Source organism: Lepidochelys olivacea (assembly GCF_965140295.1).
Source record: "Lepidochelys olivacea isolate rLepOli2 genome assembly, chromosome: 3".
NCBI lineage: Eukaryota > Metazoa > Chordata > Testudines > Cheloniidae > Lepidochelys > Lepidochelys olivacea.
Genome location: NC_140413.1, coordinates 58,863,943 through 58,889,625, shown reverse-complemented (window position 1 = coordinate 58,889,625; position 25,683 = coordinate 58,863,943). Strand labels below are relative to the sequence as shown.

Here is a 25,683-nt window from a genome sequence, read left to right as displayed (position 1 = left end):
TTTCTACACATCAGGATGGTTTGTTCATGCAACCTCAATAGGATTTTTTAAAATACAGTGTCACCAGAGGTAAATCATCAAATCTCCCTTTGCCTCATTTACCCATCTGTATAAGAGACCTAATACTACTTCCCTTTCCCCACCCTTTCTCTGTGTTGTTCATTTAGATTGTAAGCTCTTCAGGCAGAGATTGTCTCTTAAAATGTATTTGTACAATGCCGAGCACAGTGGACCTCCAATCTTAGTTACTACCTCTAGGTGGTACTGTAATATAAATGGTAATAGGGATCAATGCAGAATACTATTTAAAATGTAATAGTACAACATGCCCCTGGAAAATAATTAAAGTATGTCAGAAATCCAGAGCAAGTAAGAGTAAAAATCTCTGTTTTTCTCTAAGTGTTTACCTAGTATTGGTGTCAATCCAAAGCCAAGTCTCCGGGAAATTTTTCCTTACATGTGGACTACTGAAAGCAGGAAATCCGCCTGCAGTACCTAGATAGTCATCAAAATCTGCACTGTAGGGTATCATCTCATCATCTACAAAATTAAAAATATTGTCAAATATCAGAAAACTACGTAGCAAAACAAAATCAAATTAGCACCCTGTTTCATGAATAATTATTTACAAACCCACAAGAAGTTTGGTAACAGTACACATGGTATTTCTGAATTGAATTTAGTGTTATGGCACTGTTATTTTCACTTAAACACAAAAGCATTGCACACAAAATTTAAGTTTGACAGGTCTCTATGTCTATACAGCGTTTTGGAGCAAAAAGGAGCAAGCCTCCCAGCTAGGTCATCAGACTTAGGCTAGCAGGTCTTGTGCTACACTCTAAATGTAGCTGTATAGACAGGACTTTGAAGTTGCAACTCTGGCTGGAGCTCAGGCTCTGAAGGCTAGGGAGGAGGGTGGGCTTCAGACCTCAAGCTCCACCCAAACCACAACTCAAAGCGCTGTTTAGAGCACTAGTGTGAGCCCCACTAGCCCAAGTCAATCAACCCAAGGTGGGGGCCTCACTCCCATTTGCTTCCAAATGCTGTGTAGACATACCCTAGATGGCCTCTTTAGGGGTATACATATACTCCATATAGTCTGAATATAACTATACTAGGGGTGCTGAGCCATTGCTGTTTAACTCAATGAGAGTTCAAAACACAAAGCACCTCTCAGGTCCAGGACCCTTTCAGCCACTTCGTGTCAGCAGTGGCATGGACAGAAACCATAGAGTCCATGGGGAAAAAATGCAAACTAGCCTAAGTCCCATGTTCAAAAGCACCTATGTTGATTAGGAGCCTAAGTCCCATCAATTGATTTAAGTTCTTATGAAAGTGTTACCCCATATTTATACCCAAAACTCTCCAAGAATCTTAGGATGCAGTCCTGCAAACACCTATTCATGAGGGTAGTCAGAGATTAATTCAGTGGGCCTTGTCACAGTGGTTAAGACTGCTCATGTGAGTAAGAATTTGCAGGATCGGACTCTTAAGGCTTAATCTTGTGACCAGAATCTGATTTAGCCGGGCTGGGTGCAGCATAAATGAGAGAAATTCTTCTCCCTAGATTGTAAAGTAGCTGCAGAGATGTTCCACAGAGATTATTCAGTCATATGAAGTAAGGTCTTATGTACCCACACCTATAAGACAGAGGGGGAAAGGATCTGTGTAGTAGCCCTGCAGGCTCAACGCAATGAGCTCATGCAGAGTGCAACTCACATTGCACACAAAACTAGTCACCCAAGCTGCACAGCTGAACCACATTGGATCTGCTGCAAAGGGACCCTCTCCATCTGTAGAGGAAGGGTCTGTATTTGAAATATCTATTTCAGGAATTTGTCTTCAAGCCCCGATGGATCTTTTGTCACCTCAGACAACAATGTAATCCTGACAAATATGCAAAATACATGCTGTTAAAGAAAGTGATTCAAATAAAAGATAAAACCTGTAGGCCAAATTCTCCCATATTACAACATCTTACATACAGGTAAATCTATGACTTCTGTGGCGTGACTCTGGGTTTTTCTTGGTGCAACCAACCAGAATTTGGCCCTGTTTGTTTATCTTTAACCCTCCTGGACCTAGCAGATAGCAATGGTTTGGTTATGCCAATTTTTATTACTTACAGAGAACATTATTCTTGTCTTCTGGAAGGTTTGCATCAGTCAATACCCAAAGGTTGCATTTCTGGATAAAAAAGACATACAATATATTTCAGTACAGGACATGTAAAGTACTCATTCTCTTATTTTTTCCTTTCTTTCATTCTTTTTAAATGTCTTTCTTTCTTTTTTAAATTAAACTCAATTTAAAATAAAATGAAAGTCAATTTTTAGCAACTCAAATGCATGGCACAACAAATGCTATTTTCTGACTTTGAATCCTTACCACACCATCAGACGTCACTTAGGGTGGCATGATGTTTTGGCTTAAAGAAAAAAAGAATTAAGTACAAAGACTTCAGTGGACTGCTAGTTCATCTGCATGCTTGCATTTTGAAATGGGCACATAGTGATGAATTTCACTATTATCTATTAAACTTCTGTGAATACTTTCATTTTTAGACTTTTGTAAAACAAAATTAAATTCTCCCCCAAAACAACTTGATGCTGTCTTGACAAACACAGTAGAAACTATGAAAACAGTGGATTGTCTGCAGTTTTCAAACTTTACAAGGAGTATTTAATATATTTTCCTTCTGCAGAGTATGTACAATTAAAGAGAAAAAAATCCAACTTCTAGATTTAAAAATGATACCTGAAAGACACTGAGAGGACTTCTGATTGCGTCAAAATATTGTACTGTGTTGTACAAATGTAGTTCATGGAGCACCTAAGAAAAGAAAAATAAAAGAATGCGAATTGTGAAAGCAGGGTGCAATTCTTTAAATAAAATGTACTATACAGGATGTTAATTTGCAGAGCTATCCCTCAAATAGTAGATCTCTTGCCTCTGGAAAATTGGAATTACCATATGAATGGCGTTAGGCAATAATGGCTTACACCAGTGGTGGGCAACCTGTGGCCCATCAGGGTAAGCTGACTGCAGGCCGTAAGACATTTTGCAGACGTTGACCATCCGCAGCCACAGCCCCCTGCAGCTCCCAGTGGCTGCGGTTCGCCATTCCTGGCCAATGGGAGCTGTGGGAAGCGGTGGGCATGTGTGAAGAGCTTTCCTATGTTGTTTGTTTCTAAAAGAAAAATGATTTGACTGTGAGCAGTTTGATGGACAAAGTTCAGAAGTGTTGGAAAAAGATGAAATGCCGGTTGGAATATTAGTCCGCTAGCATATCTAAGGAATGAAAATTTACAGGACAGAACAAGTATAATTCCAAATAAAGGGGCTCATCTTACAAACAGTATATTCCTAAGCAGCTCACTAATGTTGATAGACAACTTGAATGAGTAAGAATTGTTCACACAAATAAAGGTTGCAAGATCAGTCCCAAAGTTGCATTCTATACTTATCTATTTATATCTATATAAAATAAAACATAAAAACTGTTACATTTCCATAACCTTACACTTTTCAGAAATACACTGTATACAAAGCTTTTTTCTTTTACTTACACTGTCTTCTGTAATGTCACTACTTTCTCCAAGGAGCTTTGTACTTTTGTCAACAACTGAAAGTCCAATTACAGAACTGGGTTCAGTTACACTGATTTTAAGGGAGACTTTCTCAGATGGATTGACTTTATCTTTATTCCAAGATACTTTGATCTAAGAAAAAGAAGAAAATGATGATGGTTTAAATTACACATTAATATTTCAGGGTCAGCCAAGAGCTTTCAATCATGAGCTTTTTATTTTAATTAGTTGTGGCTGAGAATCTGGTTTGGCTGGGGAAGGCATGGTTCCCACCAACTCTTGGAAGGCGCTAAGGGTTTACATGCTGCTCCCTAAACCCTCAGATTCCTTCAATCTGTAGCTGGTAAGCGCCAGCACCCCCATGGACATCCTTTGTTTCTGTGATGGCCACTATCTTGGCCAATAACGAGTATTCAAGGGACCACTAGAGCTAAAAGGATGAGTCTGAACTAAAGCGCCAGATTCGGTAGCTGGAGCAGTCACACTCACATCCTCTGTGGGTTGGGCACAGAGGGGGTTGTGTAATACACTCTGACCAGTGGGTTACACTTTCAATCTGCAAACCAGCCCCACAGGTTCCAACTGGCCCTTCTCCAGCTATCCCAGTATTTGCATAGGGGGTTGAGGAACAGATGGCCGTTCAGTACTCCTGTTTCAGATGAATAATTTTGCCCTTTTCTTCATTGGAGAACCAAATTTTACTCTAAACTCTTGACTGGAAAAATGCATTTAAGCAGAGAAACAGGTCTTCCCAGAACTACATTCACAGTGAAAAGTCTGGGCCAGTGGCAAACATACTATCAATGGCTAAAGTAATTGATTATCACCATAGGCGCCGACTCCGTGGATGCTCCGGAGCTGGAGCACCCATGGGGAAAAACTGGTGGGTGCTCTGCACCCACCGGCAGCTCACAGCCTGCCCCCCCACCCCAGCTCACCTCTGCCTCCACTCAACCTCCGCCTCCTCCCCTGAAGCATGCCTGCTTTTCCCCCTAGCTCCCAGCGCTTGCCGCCGCAAAACAGCTGTTTTGCGCAGCAAGCGCTGGGAGGGAGGGGGCAGGAGCAGGAATGTAGCGCACTCGGGGAGGAGGCGGGGAAGAGGTAGGGCCGGGGCGGGGATTTGGAGAAGGGGTCCAGTAGGGGCAAGGAGGGGGCGGAGTTGGGGCAGGGACTTTGGGGAAGAGGTTGGAATGGGGGCGGGGCAGGGGTAGAGTGGGGCGGGGGAGGTCAAGCACCTACCGGCGCGGGGAAAAGTTGGCGCCTATGATTATCACTGCTTATTATGCTGTAAATAAGACAACAGACTGATTCATGAAGAGATGGGTTTGGATTAAATGACATTTAAAACACTGTTGTCAAGTTATTTATTGAAATGAAATGCAAGAACAAGCTATAAATTACTCCCAGAAGTAACTGATCACGTTTCTGCTGCACTTAGGAAATTTCAATAGCTACGCCTCACAAAGAGAAGTAGAATTAGTTTGGAATTTTTGTAGCTTTGAAGAAGATCAATTATTTCATTATATCCCATTGGTTTCCAAATCTGAAGTTTTCAGTGGCTGAAACCATTAGGCAAATATTTAATTCCCATTAATTCATCTTCCCAATTTTCCATCATCTCTGTATTTAAGATTGCCTGGTTTTCTGATCTTTAAATTGCACTTTAATCAGATACTTCGATTTTGGCCTGTTCCCACAAACCCATGCTCACAAGACTAGTAAGGTTTGCAAGAACAGGCCCTATCTCTGTAATATAAATTATACTGTAGTCTTCACTAGGAGCCTAATACAGTACCACTGAAGTCAATGGAAAGACTCCCATTGACTTCAATGGAGCTGGATAAGGCTCTATATGCTTTCTTGTTACAAATATCTTCTCCTGCTTCTGATCTTAAGCTTCTGAGTTTTAGCTCTCAGCTACATTACCTTTCTTTATTGCTATTTTTAATTTATTGAACTTTTAAGAAAACAGATACGCAACACAGCAGGAATGTGTCACATGTAGGGTATGAACTGCAGCTTTCTGACCACCTTGCCACACAACTGCTTATAACGCCACAAACAATGCTCAGCTCCCAAGGATGGGATAGCATTGTGAAGAGAATGGAGAATAGCTAACCAATTCACAAGCACGAGCCAGATCAAGTTCCACCTGGTTCCAAATAAAACTGTTCAGCATATTCATAGGTTCCAAGGCCAGAAGGGACTATTGTGATCGTCTACAACACAGGGCACAGAACGTCCACAAAATAATTCCTAAGGCATATCTTTGAGAAAAACATCCAATCCTAATTTTAAAATTGCCAGTGTTGGATAATCTATTATAACTCTTGATAAATTGTTCCAATGGTTAATGACCCTCACTGTTAAAAATATACACCTTATTTCAGGTATGAATTTGTCTGGCTTCAACTTCCAGCCATTGGATTGTATCCCACCTTTATCTTCTACATGGAAGAGCCCATTAACAGATATTTGTTCCCCTTACAGATTGTAATTAAGTCACCCCTAAACCTTCTTTTTGTAAGCTAAATATATTGAGCTTCTATGAGGATTGTTTTCTAATCTTTTAATCATTCCCATAGCTCTTCTCTGACCCCTCTACAACATCCTTCTTGAATTCTGGACAACAAAACTGGATGCAGTATTCTAGCAGTGGTTGCACCAATGCCAAATAGAGAGGTACAATATCCTCCCTACTCCTACTCAATTTCCCCTGTTCATGCATCCAAGGATCACATTAGCCCTTTTAGCCATAAAGCGTTTGACTCCATTGAACAGGAGAAAAATTTCCACTGGCCAACCTTGTCCTAAATGCCACTTCTGTATTGCCACAAAGAGAACTGACTGTACTCATGATTCATGGAGGGAGGGGAAAACAGTCCCTCTATGCAGCCTTTCCACAGTTTGGTTCCTCTCCACACAGCAGAAACGTGTTCATTCCATTCTGTTTTCTACCTTCCGGATTCATAACATAGCTGGGAGTATTGCTCCTCTGAGAAGACAACACTTGTATGTTCTGAGTATGGCCCTTCTGAATCTTTCTCTAGTCCAGTTCTGGGGGAATCATAGTTGAAGCAACTCTCTCCTGGTTTACTATGATACCAGTATCTTCCCAATGTCTCCTCCAACAGTCTTTCACTTATGGCCTGAACCAACTGCCAATGAAGTCAGTGAGAGTTTTCCACTAAATTCAGCGAGCTTTGAATCAGGCCTACATTGAGGAGGACTTTTTTATCAGCAAATCTTCCATTCTGAACTATTACTTAGTATGTAAGACACATAAAGAAAGTCATCTCAAACTCAGTCTTTGATTTACTACCTTGTTTTCAAGAACAGGCTGAATTGGCAGAGTCAGGGCATCATTTACAACTTCCCCATTCTCATCAATATAAAAGATACTTATACACGCCACAGGAGCCCAGGAATTTTCTGGTTTTAAAGTGAACGTTGTTAAAACCTCTGTGCCTACAGCCACAATCTGTTCTTTAGCTACCACCTGAAAGGGAAAATAAAATGTCCAAGTTATAATAAGATACTATCTGTATTACAATCACAAATTGCCCCTAGTTTTGCAATAAATTTTAAAGACAACCTTCCATACAAAATATGAGCTATCTGTGCCCTTTTTTGGAGAAGGCCCGAGAAGGTTGGTTGGCTTTTGCGGGGGAATATGGAGGAGAGGGCAAATGGATTGTTTTAAATTAGAAACTCACGTCTTGACTAGCCTTTTTTTCTGGAAGACTCTCCGGACAACTGGGGAAATAATAGGATTATGACATTGCAGATATCAAGCAACTGAAATCTAATTGAGAAGGAAGGTAATTTTAACTAGACAGATTGAAACATGGAGGGGGGCTGTTTCTTTGTGACATCTAGCGCTAGTAGAAAATTTTCAAATGTTTTGAAAAAAGTGGGAGAAATTTTTAAAAAATTGTGACATTTCCCCCCTATTTTTTGACCATCTCTTTTAACACCACAAACAGTTTCCCTATAAACATTTGGAGGAAAAGCGCTGTTTGTTAATGTTTCAACACCATTCTTCATTTCAGTGCTGGGAAAGCTCACCGAATATACATTTCAGACCTCCAACCCCAACAAAACCAACAAAAGACCATACTTAACACTCCTCTTATTCCTAAGACATAAAAAACAAGGAGAACCACCAGACTTCCAAACTGTTCATTTTTTTAAAAAAAATAGCATTCTTTTACATTATAAAAAAGGGCACAAATCTATTTTTTCTATTTCAGGTCAAATGTGAGATTCTAAGGTCACGCTTGGTCAGCTTGCTGTTAATAGAAATCTATGCATCTAACACCAAGCATCTTGATTATCAGGGGTTAGAATATGCTGTGACCCCATGTGGATTCTTGGGGTGGAAGGGTCGGAAATGCACCCCTGCCCAGTAGATGGACACAATCTAATTGATGAGATCTGGCACTGCTACTAAGGCTCATCAGCTAACAGAGCTGGCCTGAAACAGAGGGGAACCCACTCCTCCCTTTAAAAGAATGACAGAGCAGCCTCTCCCATACAGCTCCAAGGAGGCAGACAGTGGGGCTCCCTCTGAGTAAGGACTGAGCAAATACAAAGTAAGGACTGGATCCATTGTTTTTACTGAGCAAATCAATAATAATCAAATCTCTCAAATACTTAACCACATTTTTTTACTCATTTGAATTTATCTCAGGTTGGTAACAATCACCTCAAGTCATACACATGTAAAATTGGTAAGTTACCAGATAACTGATCTCCTTTATTAGCTTGTTGCTTGCAACACTCAGCTGAAAAGGAATCCCAACCTAGAGAAATAACATGATGATAGGAATAAATAGGTGTCCATGATGAATACCTGACAGTAATATTTTATTGGCAAGTATAGCTTCATATGAACATGTGTTACCTTTACATCTTGTCTTGGTTTTTTTATCTGGAGGTAAGTCATGCTGGGGGAGTTGAATATACCATGAATTGCTATGTTAGTTTCACTATTAAGAAAACTAGCCTGTAAGGCAATACAAAAAAGGCTGTTACTAGAATTATAAAATTTATTTACTGCTCATGTGTATACTATCATTATATATGGTATGATACAGACTGAAAATGTTATATATATTATATACATAATGGTTTCAACACAGTTAGGGTGGCCAGATTATCAAAGTGAAAAACCAAGACATGAGGCATGGGGATGGGTGAGTTCATGGCGAAGAGCATGGGCAGGAAGGTACACCTGGGACTGGCTTGGCAGATTAAAGAGAGGGCGTGAAGGTGCCTCTTTCCTTTCTGTAGCAGCTCAGCAGAGCTGGGCGCAGCTCTGAAGCAAGTTTACAAAACAGGGGGGAAAGATTTTTCGACAACCTTACTGCAAGCCAGGAATAACCTAAGAAACTGGGAGATTCCTGGTTTTGGGGGACAACATACCAGAGGTGGTGGGAAGGGGAAAGTGGCAACATGAGACTGGCCTGAGATGTGCTGATCCCTGATCTCCATACATGCTGTCATTCTCACCAGTCCAGCTGCCCACAGTCTCTGACCAGGCAGTCAGGTTTTGCAAGGGGGTTACATAACACCTTTTTTTTTCTTCACCAAAACTGCAGGGACCCTAGAAAGGCCCTTGAAAAAGGACATTCAGGGCCATGTGGTTGCCATTCTCATAATACTCATGTATGGCATGTCACTTAAAGCAATGACTCAATAAGCAATTGAGCGCTGATCAGTTTTCAGGTTTTCTTAAAGCACTATCAGTAATAACATTAGTAATTCCTTGGTTGGTCATATCTCCCATTAGTTTATATCAACTACAGTTATTCTCATTGTGGCCTGTTTCCATTCAGTTCTACTGGTATAAAATCCAGAGTAACGCTACTGAAGCCAATAAAGTTATTCTAGATTTACAGTGGTATGATTTATAGCAGAACCTGGCCCCATGAATTTCATCTAGAAAAGCAACAGCTGGTGAGATAGCTCAAACTCAAACCAGGTACAATCACAATTTTCCAAAGATCTCAGAAGCTTGTCACTACACACGGCCTTGACCTGAATATTAATCCCACTTCTTATTTTAACACCCTGTTCTCCCTTACCCTCCTCAGAGGGGATAGCATTCACTGTGCCCTTCATCAAGTGAGCTATGCAAACAAACAGACACGGAATCACCTGATGTACAAGTAGATTTCCCTCTTCTTCCTCTAGGGCTAATCACCAATATCTTCAAGCTCCCACATGAAGACCAGAATTCTGACAGCACAGTCAAGTGGATAAGGCACTAACCTACACAACAGAAGACCTGGCTTCTATTTCTGGTTCTGCCACTGACCTAGTTGAGACACTGGGTGAGCCATTTCACCTTTCTGTGCCTCTATTTCCTTCCCCATCATTGTCTGTCTTGTATACTTAGTGTCAGGCACTCTCTCTCGCTGTGTATGTGGTGTCTAGGACGATAGCCTAGGTGCTACTGTAATACAAACAATAAATAATTGCTCCCCACACCAGCTGTTGCATAAGTCAGAGGCAATGTACTGTTGAAAAGCCACTATAGTCTCATTCTTTGAATTGTGCTGGATTAATGCTTTGAGTTTTCATGATGTAAACACTACCTTAATAAGCAGATTCATCGTATTAGTCAGAACCGGGACCTCAAGGTGAATGATTCCATTTTCTGGGACAGTGTAATTTAGGATATGCACTGTCTCATTTCTCTGCTGCACTGCTCCATTTTTGTACATAGAGAACACACCGTGGTGAGGAACAGTGTCTGACTGTTCTGCAGTGATTGTGACATAATTTTGTCTCTCTTCGGCAGTCAGCTGATTTTTGTCGGAACGTGTTACTTTTAGCTAATAACAAAAAACAAGGAAGTGTTCATAAGACAGGCCACAACATAAATCCAGGATTCATAAGATGTAACCATACATTCGTTTTTATGACATGATTATATTTTTTAAACAGCAGTTATCTTCAGGTTTGTAATATGTCTATCAGGACACCTCAACTCCATAACTCAAATTCCAGGTCTGAAACTTCACATAGGGAGTGTCCAGAGAAGAGCAACAAAAATGATAAAAGGTTGAGAAAACCTGACCATGAGGAAAGGTTAAAAAAACGGTCATGTTTAGTCTTGAGAAAAAAAAGACTTAGGAGGGACCTGATAACAGTCTTCAAATATATTATAGGCTGCTATAAAGAGGACAGTGATCATTGTCTTCCATGTCCACTGAAGATAGGAAAAAAAGTAATGGGCTTAATCTGCAGCAAGGGAGATTTAGGTTAGATATTAGGAAACACTTCCAACTGTGAGGGTAGTTAAGCTCTGGAATAGGCTTCCAAGGGTGGTTTAGAATCCCCATCACTGGAGCGTTGTAAGAACAGTTTGGACAAACATCTATCAGGGATGAGTCTAGGTTTACTTGTTTCTGCCTCAGCACAGGGGGTTGGACTAGAAGACTTCTCTAGGTCCCTTCCGGTGTTTCTACGATTCTACAATACTGACTCTGACTGGTAAATGGAATGGGAAGCAAGACAAAACAGGCACGATGGGAAACCTTCCCCTTTCCAACTGTGAAGATTACTAGTGTTCTTGTGAAACCACCACAGCATCCCACAGCTAAGTATGCACATTGAGCCGCATTAGTCCAATGTCTAAGTCACATGTAGGAGGAACAGAACTGATTCAGACATGGGCTCATCAAAAAGCCAGAGGAAAAGAAACTGCACAAAATTTGCATCAAGTACCAAAATGAGCACCTCCCAGTACACAACTTCTCCATTTCAAATCCCTCAGTTACCTTCACATATTATATCAGTTCTCACATTCCATCAATCCCTTCACCCATAGCATATCCAGTCTTCTCTCCACCCCACACTCCATAAATTCATCCCCCACACACATACAATTCATCTCTCCCCCTCCCTCCCTAATCTAAAAGCCTATCCCTCCCACTAGACTGTTAATTTTCCCTCACCCCTCAGTCCATTAATTTGCCTTCCTCTGTGTGTATCTCATATTCAGAGCTCCACTTATCAGTAGCTGCTCCTTTTGTGTGGATAGCTGACAATCCCTCTCTTCGCTTGTCAGCTGCTCAGCCCTGGTACCAGCTTCATCCAATACCTCCCTCTGTGTCTTGCTTTGGAGGATAAAGTGTGTGAGGGCTGGGAGCAAGCTGAGAGGATGGTAAGGGAAGGGAGAAGAACCAAAAGCCAAAGACGCCTGTTGTGAGGCCATAATCTTCAGCTAAATGGTGAGGTTAGGCTGGTCTGCTGTGAATGCTCATATTAAGCACTTGCCATTTATCTATCTGGATCCAAGTTTTACACAGCTTCAGCAAAAAAAAAAATTCACTTGGCTCATTTCAACAAGCTTTAAAGTATTTCCCTTTCATATGGTGCAATTGTGGTTGCCTGTTAAATGCTGACATTGTCATAGAGTAGAAACCCTTTTATCTGTCTAGAATTGGGAACATGAGATTTAGTTAGATGACAGGGCTTTAGATAAAAAGAAAAACACAAAGGACATAGCCCAATTTCAGAAACCAGGAGGTTTTTACATAAGGAGGTGTTTGGATAAATAAGTTTTATAAGATTCTATAAAACAGCTAAGTAATAAGCGTATGTTAGTAAAAACACGAGATTCATTAGCTAACAGAGTTATTTAAAAAATCCAGACTAGCTACAGAGTGTTCTGACTGAACAAAAATAGGTATCAAAATGGAAAATAATCAGCCCTGATGCAAATCCTAAAGACTCTGTGAAAAATTTCTTTTCCTCAAGAGCCCTCACCAACCATCTCCAAATATATTCCACGTACCTGAGGCAATGTCCATTCTACAACATTTCCTATTATTTTATAATTTTCTAGTGCAAATGACACTCATGCTAAAATTGCTGGCATGAATACAATGAAATAAGAGGTGTCCTTAGAATAAATTTGTAAATTCCCCCTAACACTGAGCAGACATTTTTAGCTAAGCAGAACCATAAAAGGAACACTGATTATTTTTCTTACACAAGAACTATCTTGATGAACAAACCATAATTAAATAGAAGAACTTACAGTAGCTGTGAAGTTCAGAGAAGGCTTTAGAGCTCCAGCATAGTCAGAAAAGTCAATGATGTAGTCATTCTGCTTTGGAAATACAGTGGTGCTTGCATTCTGCGTGATTCCTGTTGGAGTAATCATGAGTGTTCAAAAGACATGATTTCATGAATAATCCTTCTGAAAGGCTTCTCCCAGCTCTTCACGATACTGAGAAAACTCTCTTTATTTAAAATATTAATTCCAATCACCTCCATTTCTACTGTTGTCACTATCCTTCCCACTGGGGACTCCAGTGCTCTGACAATCCAGGCATACGCACTGGTACCCTTTCCCTCAGCACCAGATCCCTGAGGCTGCACAGTACTTCCATGAGTTACACTGCTCCATTCCACACATTTGCCATCCTCCCTACTCTCTCCCATGATTTGAAGAGTACAGCTTTTCGAGCCCTTCTGCATATAAACAAACTGTTAGGATATGGTTCGATCATTTGTTTTCTATAGCAACATCACATAGTAAGTAACATACCTGTAAGTGATTCTGTAACTACAGCTATAATTTCTGTTGGCCCTCTGTAAACTATATCATGCTGATACCGTGCATGTTGGACAGTAGATAAGTTTTCAAACTCTAAGTAATTAAAAGTGAAGTTCACAGATCCATTTATCTATAACAAGAAAACAAAGATCTTAATTTGTTTGACTGGATTTTTTCCAATGGAGTCATCAAAACTCAAAGCACTTAAAATCAGAACAACTTTTTTTATCTATTATTTCTAGTTAAATTGGATAGTACCCTCAATAAAAAACTACAATTACAGTTCATGAATTAAGATATTAACACTTTGTTTTGGTAATCATCATTCTTGTTTCAACAATAAAAGCCTTTTAACTGTAAGAGACAGTAGGGTCTGATCCTGGCAAATTTTGATGTTTTATTATGAATATTCATTATCAATAATATTCAATATTCATTATTCAATATTCATGAATATTCACTGCCAGATTATTAGTGCAATGTGTTCTATAGTGAAATACAAATGACAAGTCCCTGCCCAAGAAGCTTAGAACTGGAGAATATGATCCTGTAAAAGGATGTGGTTAATTCTCCATCACTTGAAGTCTTTAAATCAAGATTGGATGTCTTTCTAAAATATATGACCAGCTCAGCCACAAGATATGGGCCTGATGCAAGAATTACTAGGTCAAATACTTGGCCCATGTTATACAAGAGGTCAGGCTAGATTATCATAATGGTCCCTTCTTGCCTTAAAATCTATGAATAAAGTGCTGAGCACCTACTGAGACATAGCATAGTGAGAGATTATAGTAAACAAAAACTGAGGGGGGAGGGATAGCTCAGTGGTTTGAGCATTGGCCTGTTAAACCCAGGGTTGTGAGTTCAATCCTTGAGGGGGCCATTTGGGATCTGGGGCAAAAATTGGGGATTGGTCCTGCTTTGAGCAGGGGGTTGGACTAGATGACTTCCTGAGGTCCCTTCCAACCCTGATATTCTATGATTCTATGAGCAGAGATTAACAGAATGACAAAGGTTACAATGGTGAAAGACTGTGGGATATGCTTATTAGTTATTAATATCTGTATGATGGTAGTACCCAGTTGTACGATTATGACTGTGGTCCCAATGTGCTGGCTGCTGCACATAACATAATTGAGACAAGATACATACATCTTGTTAGTCCCATATAAGGGTGAGGGAGTTTCTGTTGGCTTTTTCTTTTCAATTTATTGAATGCATTAAAATGTTGGGAGAAAAACAGGCAGGTATGGGGACCAGCAATGGAAGAGTAACAGGAAGAAATGACTTTAGATGAAAGGTGTGAAGGAGAATGTGGATGATTGGCTCAGGGTCAGGAAAGATGCTTCAAGTACAGAGGGCGATATAAAAAAAGGCCTGGAGTGGTTTATGAGAAAAGAACAGGAGAATCAACAAAGAGCAGTGTGTGAGCAACACAATAGGAGGCAACAGGAGAAAGGATTCCCAGTGGGGACAGAATGTGTGTTGATAATTGCTGATGAGGGTTTATTCCAATAGTTCATCTTGGCAGTGAAGTGGATGCAGAAGCAAAGTTCTTACGTTCATAAGGACTCTACAAATTGTCAACAAAGACTCACCTCCAATGTTTTAGTAACATTTTTCTTGCTCCCCCAATAGGACACAGGAATGCAAGTGACTGTTACACTTCCTCTCACTGGCTTTCCATAAGTATACCTGAAACATGACAAGAGAGATCATATGAACCATTATCACATGGCTTTGGATTTCTGAAGAATGTACAAGACCGAAGAATAAAGAAAAAAATGTACCTGAGGACGTTAAATAAAACTACAGCACATTTGTACTTTGAAATGATTAGAAGTTTTTAAAGCTGGCATCAGTTGAAATTCATCAAGGGCATGAGCCCCCAGATTGTGAGTGGGGGATGTGCACAGAAGTGGAAAGTACTGCCCTTTTCCCCCACAGCCACTTGGAAGTCCATTATTATTATAAAACACTATTCATACATAGCAAGGTGCTGGACAATCTGAGATCAATCAACATCAAAATAACTACAGAAAAACAATAACTGGTCAGACTTTTTACATTTTATCATTTCATAATAATTATGACATTAACCCACAAGAAATATGAAAATGTCAAACTTTTAAAATTCTATTTAACAAAATGTGAATGTTGCACAATTTTAGTGCAGTAGAGTTTAAAGGCTGTGAGGGAGGATCTTGTGTGCCCTTTGAGGATTGCACTAATCTTACTAGATGGAGCTAATACAGATGGAGACCCCAATTTATAAAATATGCCTGGAAAAGTAACCATAAAGTAATAAATTGATCTAGCATTCTTCCAAAAAAGTCCCCAGGCAAACATGATTAAAAACAGTAAACAAGTCTTTTCAATTTTAATCTGAAAGCTAGAACAAATTCAGGTTTTTGAATGTCATTGGGAAGCTTAGCTCAATTATCGTGAAGCACAGATACTAAACTGCTTTTCCACAAATGCTTCCAGATTATGTTTAAGAAAAAACAATAGCTCATCAGACTCAGACCTCAAACAACAGCAAGGGAAATTAAAAAGAGCAAATCAAAGAGTGACTCTGGGCCAAGATTGTTAGTAAGCCTGCAAGTAAGCACTTTTAGTATTGTACAATCAATAAGGAATTACACTGGCAACTGTTACAGAGATTTTAAAACAGAGACGCTGGGAAAATATCATCAAATATCCTAATTCCAGGAAAAACTTTCACAACAGTCTGCAGCAACTGCAGTCTTTTTAGAGGACAGGCTGGAAGACCTAAAAATACAAGTTACATTAATCAGCTATTATTAAGGCTAAGATTTTGTCATGATTATTTTTAGTTAAAGTCACAGACAGGTCACAAGAAATAAACAAAAATTCACGGAAGCCATGACCTCTCTGTGACTTCTACTGCTGAGGCTCCCTGGTTTCCCCCACCACTGTGGAAACTGGAAGCTGTTGGGGGGTGGGAGGAGGGCCTCCGCCTACAGCAGCTGGGAACTGCAGGGTGACCATATTTCCCAAAGAGAAAACGGGACACCCCCAGCTGCTTGTCCAAAGCATCCCCCTCGCAAGACTGTCACTCGTGGCTGAAACCCTGAGGAGGGCCCCCTCAGGAGTCTGTTCCTGTCACTGGAACATTGCAGGGGGCCCCCTGTTGCTGCTGTCGCCTGCCGTTGGAGCCCTGTCAGAACTGGCTGCCAGCTCCACAGCCCTGCACAGATTCCGTGACTTCCAAAGAGACCTCCATAACATAAATGTACCCTTCGCTATAATCAAGCCTAGAAATGACAAAGTCATTGGGCAACACCATGCCTAACTAATCTAATTGCCCTCTATGATGAGATAACTGGCTCTGTGGATGAGGGGAAAGCAGTGGATGTGTTGTTTCTTGACTTTAGCAAAGCTTTTGACATGGTCTCCCACAGTATTCTTGCCAGCAAGTTAAAGTAGTATGGATTGGATGAATGGACTATAAGGTGGATAGAAAGTTGACTAGATTGTCAGGCTCAAAGGGGAATGATCAATGGCTCCACGTCTAGTTGGCAGCCGGTATCAAGTGGAGTGCCCCAAGTGTCGGTCCTCAGGCCAGTTTTGTTCAATATCTTTATAAATGATCTGGAGGATGGTGTGGACTGCACCCTCAGCAAGTTTGCAGATGACACTAAACTGGGAGGAGAGGTAGATACGCTGGAGGCAGGGATAGGATACAGAGGGACCTAGACAAATTAGAGGATTGGGCCAAAAGTAATCTGATGAGGTTCAACAAGGACAAGTGCAGAGTCCTGCACTTAGGACAGAAGAATCCAATGCACCGCTACAGACTAGGGACCGAATGGCTCGGCAGCAGTTCTGCAGAAAAGGACCTAGGGGTTACAGTGGAGAAGAAGCTGGATATGAGTCAACAGTGTGCTCTTGTTTCCAAGAAGGCCAATGACATTTTGGGATGTGTACGTAGGGGCATTGCCAGCAGATCGAGGGATGTGATCGTTCCCCTCTATTCGACCTTGGTGAGGCCTCATCTGGAGTACTGTGTCCAGTTTTGGGCCCCACACTACAAGAAGGATGTGGAAAAATTGGAAAACATCCAGCGGAGGGCAACAAAAATGATTAAGGGGCTGAAGCACATGACTTATGAGGAGAGGCTGAGGGAACTGGGATTGTTTAGTCTGCAGAAGAGAAGAATGAGGGGGGAGTTGATAGCTGCTTTCAACTACCTGAAAGGGGGTTCCAAAGAGGATGGATCTAGACTGTTCTCAGTGGTAGCTGATGACAGAACAAGGAGTAATGGTCTCAAGTTGCAGTGGGAGAGGTAGATTGGATATTAGGAAAAACTTTTTCACTAAGAGGGTGGTGAAACACTGGAATGTGTTACCTAGGGAGGTGGTGGAATCTCCCTCCTTAGATATTTTTAAGGTCAGGCTTGACAAAGCCCTGGCTGGGATGATTTAGTTGGGGTTTGGTCCTGCTTTGAGTAGCGGGGTTGGACTAGATGACCTCCTGAGGTCCCTTCCAACCCTGATATTCTATGATTCTATCCCTGTGTCTTTCATATCTCAATCTGGTAATATTACAAAGATGATAAAAAGAAAGTGACAAATCTGAAGACAGTGTAAATCTCAATGCTTTTTTATCCAGACAGTATACTTGAATTATCATAAAAATATCACTGGGGGAAAGCCATGCCCAGTATACAGCTAGGACCAATAAAACTTCAGAATTGCAAGGGATTCAAATTCACAGAATCCTCTGACATCCAAAACTGACTGCCTTGCAACCATCAGTCACAACTGTAACTATTCTATCACGGTTAAATGGAAGAGTTAAGTAAACCTATATACATAACACTGAACCCCAACTCACACTGGCAAATTCTAGACATCAAAGTATCTTAGCCATCTATCTTATGGGTTTCTAAGTCCACTCATCTCCATACTATGTGAGTGTCTTCCATGTAACATAGATTGGCAACAGAAAAGTCCCTTGTAAACTTCATGGACTCTCTAGTTCATCTGCCTTTGGGAATTACAGAAAACTCTATTTGGGATGTTTTGGTATGAGGGTTTTTGAGAGGGATGGGAGGACTAGATCTTATTTTCACTCCCAGCCCAGTGACACTATCACAGATCAGTGAAAGCGCCTGTCACAGTGCATAACTGTCCTGGGCTGTCGAACAGTGGACTGTAACAGATTTAAAATAATGAATAACAACAACAAACACTGCTAAATGCTCTAAAGCAAATGAAAGAGAATCAGCTGCAATTAACAAATATTTATAAACCTTTAATAGTGACAATACCTAGCACTACTGTAGCAACATGCATCTAAGAATTTCAAAATGCTTTACAAATGTTTATTACATTTCAGTTCCTCCCTGATCACTTGCAATTTCAGTTCTCTTGAAATCCAGACTGAACTGTTTCAAATAAAATGGAGCTATACGTGAATATTATTCCTCCTTTAATCTCCTTTTCCCACCACTTTAGGAGAAGTAATCTGCCATTTTTAAAAGTAGATTCTAAATTCTCTGGTCATACACCATGTTTGTGCCACACTAAGCACACTCTCATGTTCAATAAATAATAATATCTAAATTAGAAATGGGATGAAACACTCATTTGTCACCTTTTAAAATCCATATTATGATTGATTTATAACTTTATAACTACTTTATAACATAAAGTAACACGAATATATATGAATTACATTAATCCAGTGAGAGAGTTGTGTAAATTTATGATTTACTTACTTTGCAGTGACAATACCAGTAAAGTCCTTGTCTTTCAAAGGATAATATAATGATGTTGTAAGAGTAACTTCAAATTTTGGTAACACTACAAAAAAATCAAAAGCTAACATTAAAACATATCAGAAGTATTAAATTCATACTCAGGAGAGCAAGTATCAATTTTTTAAGTAATAGGGGTATTTCAGTGTAATGATGATGGAATCTCCCATCAGTCTGATGGACGAGTGATTTCACTGTAATACAGATTGCATTACTACAGCTTCCTAAAGGACATCAGGTAGGACACGTATATTGAACCAAAATTGGTATGCATCTAAGGCTGATCCTGCACTGAGAACCACACAGAGACTGCTGCACCCATACAGAGCCAAACTGACTTTGATAAGTCTCCAAGCAGACATGGAGGTCCATTTGTGCAGAGACACTTTTAGGACTGAGAACTAAGGTATCATTCCTTTCTCTCTCAGGTCAGACCTGAAAAAAAAAACTACTCATCAATTCAGTCTTTACAGTACTATCAGTGAACTTAAAAGACTACACAGATGATAGGGTTTCATTTGCTCTAGTTCAGTTCACACTGATCATCATTTCAAAGTTAAGAATGCCTCCTCGTGGCATATTAGCAGTGACTTCAGCTGGAGTTATTGCCTTTGTTCACAGCACAGAGCAGGAATCATGCATTCAGATAAGCAGGGAACATCCCGCACAATCGATATCCTCTAATTGCTGTTGGTGAGATACTGGCAAACTGAAGTCCTCACTATTTTTTCTACCACTTTTCCAATTTTTATCCAAAATATCACTGATTAAACTACTAAATGACATCCTGATCCTGCAAGTTGTGGGTCAGTTTCAGAGAGGTAGGAGATGCAAGTGGGGTTTCATGTTCGTATGTCACCAAGTAATTGTTTATCTCCAAGTGTTTAATGCCAGATATTGATACCTGAAGAATAGAATGACACTCTTCCACAGGAATCAATTTGAAGTATGGGAATTATTGTGATGTGCACTTAAAAAAAGACACCCATCAATGTAGTATTTAAGCACCGTTGTCATCTTGACACAATACAATACTTTCCCATTCCCAGAAAAGAAGGATTACAATTTTCTGTCTCTGAGTGCACATGGACCACACTTACCATATTCCATCACAGTAAATCTTTGATAATGAGTTTGATCCTATAGAAAAACAAAACAAAGTATATAAAATTGTGCTTAGATTATTTGGTTCATTATATCTACTCTAGCCCAGTCCCACACTCATTCAAGTCAAAAAAAGCAAGATTTCAGCCTACAAGTTAAGTTATAGTCATTGAAATTGTGTCATTTTAAATAATGACATAACATAGAACCAGATATTGATTTATGTCAGTGAAGATAAGTATTATTTATTTATTTACCATAGAGAGACCACCAGTCAAGGATCACAAGCTCCATTATGCTAGACGTTGTAAATACACACAATGAAAAGATGATCCCTGCCCCAAAGAGTTTATAATCTAAATCTAAGACAAGAGAGCAGAGGTATTCAAGTAATCTTAAAGTTCTTCATTAACTCAGTAAATCTGCAAGATTCTATTAGCCCTGTGTGTCCTGAACTGCTTAGTTTCCTTAATAAATAATAATACTTAGCTCTTATATAGCACTGTTCATATTTTAGATCGCAAAGCACTTTACTAAATAGACCAGTATCATTTTACATCTCCACTGGCTTCAACGGAGATACATCAGGGCTGAACTTAGCTCAGTTACTTTTGTTTATTGGATTAAAACAAATGGATGGAAGAACTAAGTTTTCTGTACAATATATAAAATTGCTCAAGGCCTCTCCTTTCTATTTTCCGTCTTTCTAATTCCTTCTGTTGCTTCCTGATTTTCTCCAGGATCACAGTTTAAAAAAGTAACCCTTATGTGGCACATTTAGCTATGTGACTGTAATGTTTCGGTTTTCTGTGCACTGCACTTTTAAACTTCTATTCTGGTATTTAGAAATCAAAAGCCATTTTTGTTCTTAGAGACTAGGGCAGACTGTCCAAAGAGACACACAATCTGTGCTCTCCCTCTGAGACTTTACTTTTTATTTCATTTATTCTATTGTTCTCTTAATCTAAAATGAAAGTAATTGCAGCTGATAGTACAATGTCCGTTGCCTCTTTGCGCACATAACCCTTGATGGAACTTTTAACTTGTGCATTGTTACGCTAAAAGACACTGCCAACATTGCAATGGTCTGACTGCTGATTTACTGACGGTGACTTACAGTCTATAAAGTTCAGGATGACCTGCAAACAAACACGTGGAATAACATGATTAAACTTTCTTTCAAGACAGATGCATTAATCACTCATATTTCTGTTTGCTCCTTTCTAAACCATATGGGATATATTAATAAGCATTCTCTGATGATAAACAACAGATCAGTTAAAGAAACATTAAGACAATTGCTAAGTTAATATGTCTTGTATCCTGGATCTCACTGATCATTCGGCTTTCCAGAGCCAATAAACAGATGCTATTGTGGAAAAGAGGCTTAAAACATGATGTGTGGAATGAAATATTCCTAATTTGTCTTATCTGAAGCAGAAGTATACCAACAAGCCATTGGTTAATATACACTTGTAATGCCAGAGATCATCTGAAAATGTAAAACAAATGTAGGTATTTGTTCTGTCCAACTAATTGTCCACGGCTTGGCTTTGATGGCTTTGAAGTAAGATTTCAAGAGAATGTTGTTGCCTTATATGAAATCTCAAGAGTCAGTCTCAAAGATTCTGAAGCTTAGTGGGAGTTGGAGCCTATCTGAATGGATTCCACAGCCCTTGTCATTTGGTGGAATCTAGAAGGGAAGGTCAGATCTGGACTGAATGGAGCTGTCGTCCCAACAACTATATGAGTTCCTGCATTCACCTAGAAGTAGTTCATTAAATCCTCACTGTCTGATAGAATATGGGCGAAGATATTGGGCCACAATGGAGTGGCCGCCCCTAAAAGTCTGAAATGCTAAGTAGGGCAGGGGAGGGGAGAATTAAAAGGCTCACCCCTAACAGTTTACAGGACTCCAGTAAAGTGGAGAGTCCAGTGGAAAGTCTGAGCTGGGCTGGGTGAAAGGGGCCTGATTTAAAGGTCTTACATCCCTACTGCTTAATAGATTCCAGGTGAAATTATGTTATCTTATTGTTAATTTCTTTGTTAATAAAGCCAAGCCCCAGAAGGAGCAAGCTTCTGATGTATCTTTATATATAAATACTTACTTTTCCTAGCGAGTTATCTCTAGCACAAGGTAAACTCAGATTGTCTGAATTCTGAGCAATCAATCTGAAAGCAATGACCAGTGGAATAGCTGCCTTATACCTTACTAAGGACTTGGCTACACTTGCAAGTTACAGCGCAATAAAGGAGCCCCGGGCGCACTAGCTCACTACCCGTCCACACTGGCAAGGGACGTAGATCGCTCTGACTCCGCGGCTACAGCGGTGCTGGTACTCCACCTCGGCGAGTGGAATAACGTTTGCTGCGCCCCCACTGGAGAGCCGTGGTGCCAGTATGAATGAGGTGCTGCATTACTGCGCTCTGATCAGCCTCCAGAAATGTCCCATAATCCCATTAAGTCCAAGTGGCCACTCTTGTCATTGTTTTTGAATCACTGCAGGAATGCAGATATGCCCTTTGAAAGCACCGTTTCTGACAGCCAGCTGCTTATTTGCTCAGAGACAAAGCAAGCCATTAGTGTGGAATGCTGTGTGTGAAAGAGAGAGGCGGGGGAGTGAGGGGGGTTTGCTGCTGTTTGAACTTACAAGACACCATGCTGACATGCTCTCAGCCCCCCAAAAAACCATTCTCTCTCCCCTCACATACACACAACACACTCTCTGTCACACTCCACCCCACCTCCCCCATTTGAAAAGCATGTTGCAGTCACTCGCATGCTGGGATAGCTGCCCACAATGCACCACTCCCAATGCCACTGCAAGTGCCGCAAATGTGGCTACGCCAGTGCACTTGAAGCTGTCAGTGTGGACAGACTGCAGTGCTTTCCCTACCATGCTCTCCGAAGGCTGGCTTACCTCAAAGCGCTCTACCTCTGCAAGTGTAGCCAGGCCCTAACACTCCATGTTTGTTTGAAAAGGAAGTGTAGCCATGCCCTAACACTCCATGTATGTATCACGGCCTGCAATTTCCACAGTATTAGGTATCTTAAAGAAATGACAGATACTGCATTTTACTGTATGCCCGATGCTTATTAAAGACGTAAACCTATTCTAGGAATTAAATTAAATTTTACCCATACACAGTCCATTTTGCTGAGCTAAGCATTAGCAGTTCACTGCTTTTAAAGCCAGGAAAGGGGAGGTATTTTCCTTCTTGAAATAAGTTTTCTGTGCACCCCAATGCACCAGTCTGGGATTGAAAGAGTTACTTGTCCCCGCTAGCAGCAGAAGACATAGATTAAAGTGAGTTTAGAGCCTTTGGCAGCAATTTCTTTAAGTTGACAACTTCCCTGGCAGCAATATCAAAAAGTCAAAGATTCATAGAATCATGGAATGAAAAAGACCCTACTAGGTCATCTAGTCCATCTGTCTGTCAAAGTGGATTGTTCCCTAGTGTGCATTTACTAGTGATTTGTCCAATCTAGTTTTAAATATGCCATGCAAAGGGACTTCCATCACTTTCCTTAGGAAACTATTTCGTAAACTAATAAATCTTACTGTCAGGAAATTTTCCTCATAATCACATCCATTTTCTCTGAATCTCACTACCATACTCCTAGCTAAAACGCCTTAAACTATGCTAAATAATTCCTATTCCTTTTTGATGTTTATGCCCTTTAAATATATATTACTTAGTAAATGCAAGTATAATCCTTCTTTCCAACTCCAAACCTACTGACTAAAGGATTCCATCCAGCCCACTAGGGATATTTTTAACTCTTCTTTGAATTCCTTCCCATTTAATTTGTTTCTAGTAATCAGATGTACAAAAATAAACACAATATTCCAGGTGTACTCTCAGCATGGCTACAGAGAGAAATTACTTCTTCCCTGACCCAAAACTGCTTGCTTTGTGCATGCAACCCAAAACTACATTGGCTTTTTTTTTCCTACCATACCATATTCCAGGCTCATATCTTGTAAATTGTTCATGGCAAGGACTGTCTCTTTTGACATATATATATAGTGTGCCTTGAACAATGGGGCCCTCGATTCTAAGCTCTATTATAATATAAATAAATAACAAAACAATCATAGTAGTGATGCACTACCAACTGTCACCCCTACTTCTCTTTCAGCATTACAACTTTCCAGATTTTTCCTTCTTCATTGCATAGCTGTGTTTTGCTGGAAAACATGCAAGCTGAAACATGTGGAGAAATATAATTCAAAGTTGAATTCCATTTTGTTATTCTCTGCCTGCAATAGGCTGGCAGTGTTAGCAAGTAATGACCTGGCTAAAGAGAGATTAAATAAAGTAGAGCTGACTGCTGCAGCTGATGCTAGCCTACCTGATACAAGGGTATACCCCTCGGATAGAAGAAGCTAGGGATTAGAAGAGATCTGTTTACTGGTAAGGCATTCTCTGTGGAATCCTAAGGAAAAGATTCAGGCTGGAAGGGTTTCCTGTAATTACTGTGGGTTAAATCCTGGCTCCTCTGAAATCAATGGGAGTTTTGACACTGATTTCAATGGTGTCAGGATTTCACTCTGCATGTTGTGCACCAGAGTATAGTAGTGGTGACTTTACTTTGAGACTGTAGTAGCTGTGTTAAACCAGACTCAGGAGGGCTGAGATGTTTGGATTGGGGTAGGGAAATAGCACTTTACAGTTTACAATTTGTTTCTAAATATTAGTAGGTCCTTTTCTATTATCTGTAGTGTCTGCATCTCCTTTCAAGTCAGTAATAACTCCAAATGTCATTAACATTATGTCTGCTCACTCTTCTAGTTCATTCATATCTTATTTAATAGGACAGGACCTAACACAGAACTCTACAGTTCCCTGCTAATCACCTCCTTTCAATTCAGTATTTTGCTGTTTATCCTAATCCTTATTTTGTGGTCCCACAGCTCGTTTTCTATCTATTATAGAGTGCATATCTTATTTAGGTTGAAATAAGTGAGAACATGATTTCATAAGACAGTATTTCAAATGCTTTGCTGATATCAAATATTACATCTATGGCTTTCCACTAAATTTTTATTCTGTTCCCATAAAAATTTGGTTGTTTTTTTTAATTCATGCTTCTTACTACTGTTCATGTTTGTGTTCCATTGTTTTCCTTGAGATAGAAGTTAGAATTGTGGGGAAATAAATGCCAAACATTCTTCTTTTTTTTTAAATCAGTGTAACATTTGCCTTTCTCCAATCTTCTGGTGCTCTGGTCACCATTTAAAACTTAGCATTTACCAAAAGTAAAAACTGAATTACCACAGTTATAATCCTGCTCGGAGTAACAATTGTTGTATCTCAGAAACCATTATGTGATAACACTTAGTAAATGTCCTGAGAATTTATAATCTAATTTGAGATAAGATGTAAGGAGAGTGTGATAGTAAGAGGGAAGGAGGAAGAGAAGTCAAGTACATGTGAGCTTTGCTCTGTTAGCAATTCTCAAACTGTAGTATGTGTAGCACTAGGAATGTGCAGCCCACAATGCGATGGTACAAGTGTCAATTAAAAGTATAGTGTCAAAACACGAATCCATTAGAACTACATTGATTAAAATCATGAAGGTTGGGCACCGAGTAATTTTGACTCTTAGATACAGTAGGCTT

At 40.0% G+C, this 25,683-nt stretch overlaps 1 protein-coding gene across 1 annotated transcript in view; it reads right to left on the bottom strand.

Moving 5' to 3' along the window:
* Positions 1 to 25,683, bottom strand: part of CD109 (CD109 molecule) — a 133,798-nt gene that overhangs the window by 51,145 nt on the left and 56,970 nt on the right. Inside the window, exons 6-18 of the mRNA XM_084622946.1 lie at positions 20,053 to 20,092; positions 18,914 to 18,998; positions 14,766 to 14,862; positions 13,159 to 13,297; positions 12,646 to 12,755; positions 10,193 to 10,432; positions 8,497 to 8,598; positions 8,333 to 8,395; positions 6,913 to 7,089; positions 3,570 to 3,722; positions 2,758 to 2,832; positions 2,127 to 2,187; positions 408 to 540 (exon numbers count right to left, since the gene is read on the bottom strand). Coding sequence (XP_084479072.1) covers positions 408 to 540; positions 2,127 to 2,187; positions 2,758 to 2,832; positions 3,570 to 3,722; positions 6,913 to 7,089; positions 8,333 to 8,395; positions 8,497 to 8,598; positions 10,193 to 10,432; positions 12,646 to 12,755; positions 13,159 to 13,297; positions 14,766 to 14,862; positions 18,914 to 18,998; positions 20,053 to 20,092 — 1,475 coding nt within the window. The remainder of the gene's footprint in view (positions 1 to 407; positions 541 to 2,126; positions 2,188 to 2,757; positions 2,833 to 3,569; positions 3,723 to 6,912; positions 7,090 to 8,332; positions 8,396 to 8,496; positions 8,599 to 10,192; positions 10,433 to 12,645; positions 12,756 to 13,158; positions 13,298 to 14,765; positions 14,863 to 18,913; positions 18,999 to 20,052; positions 20,093 to 25,683) is intronic.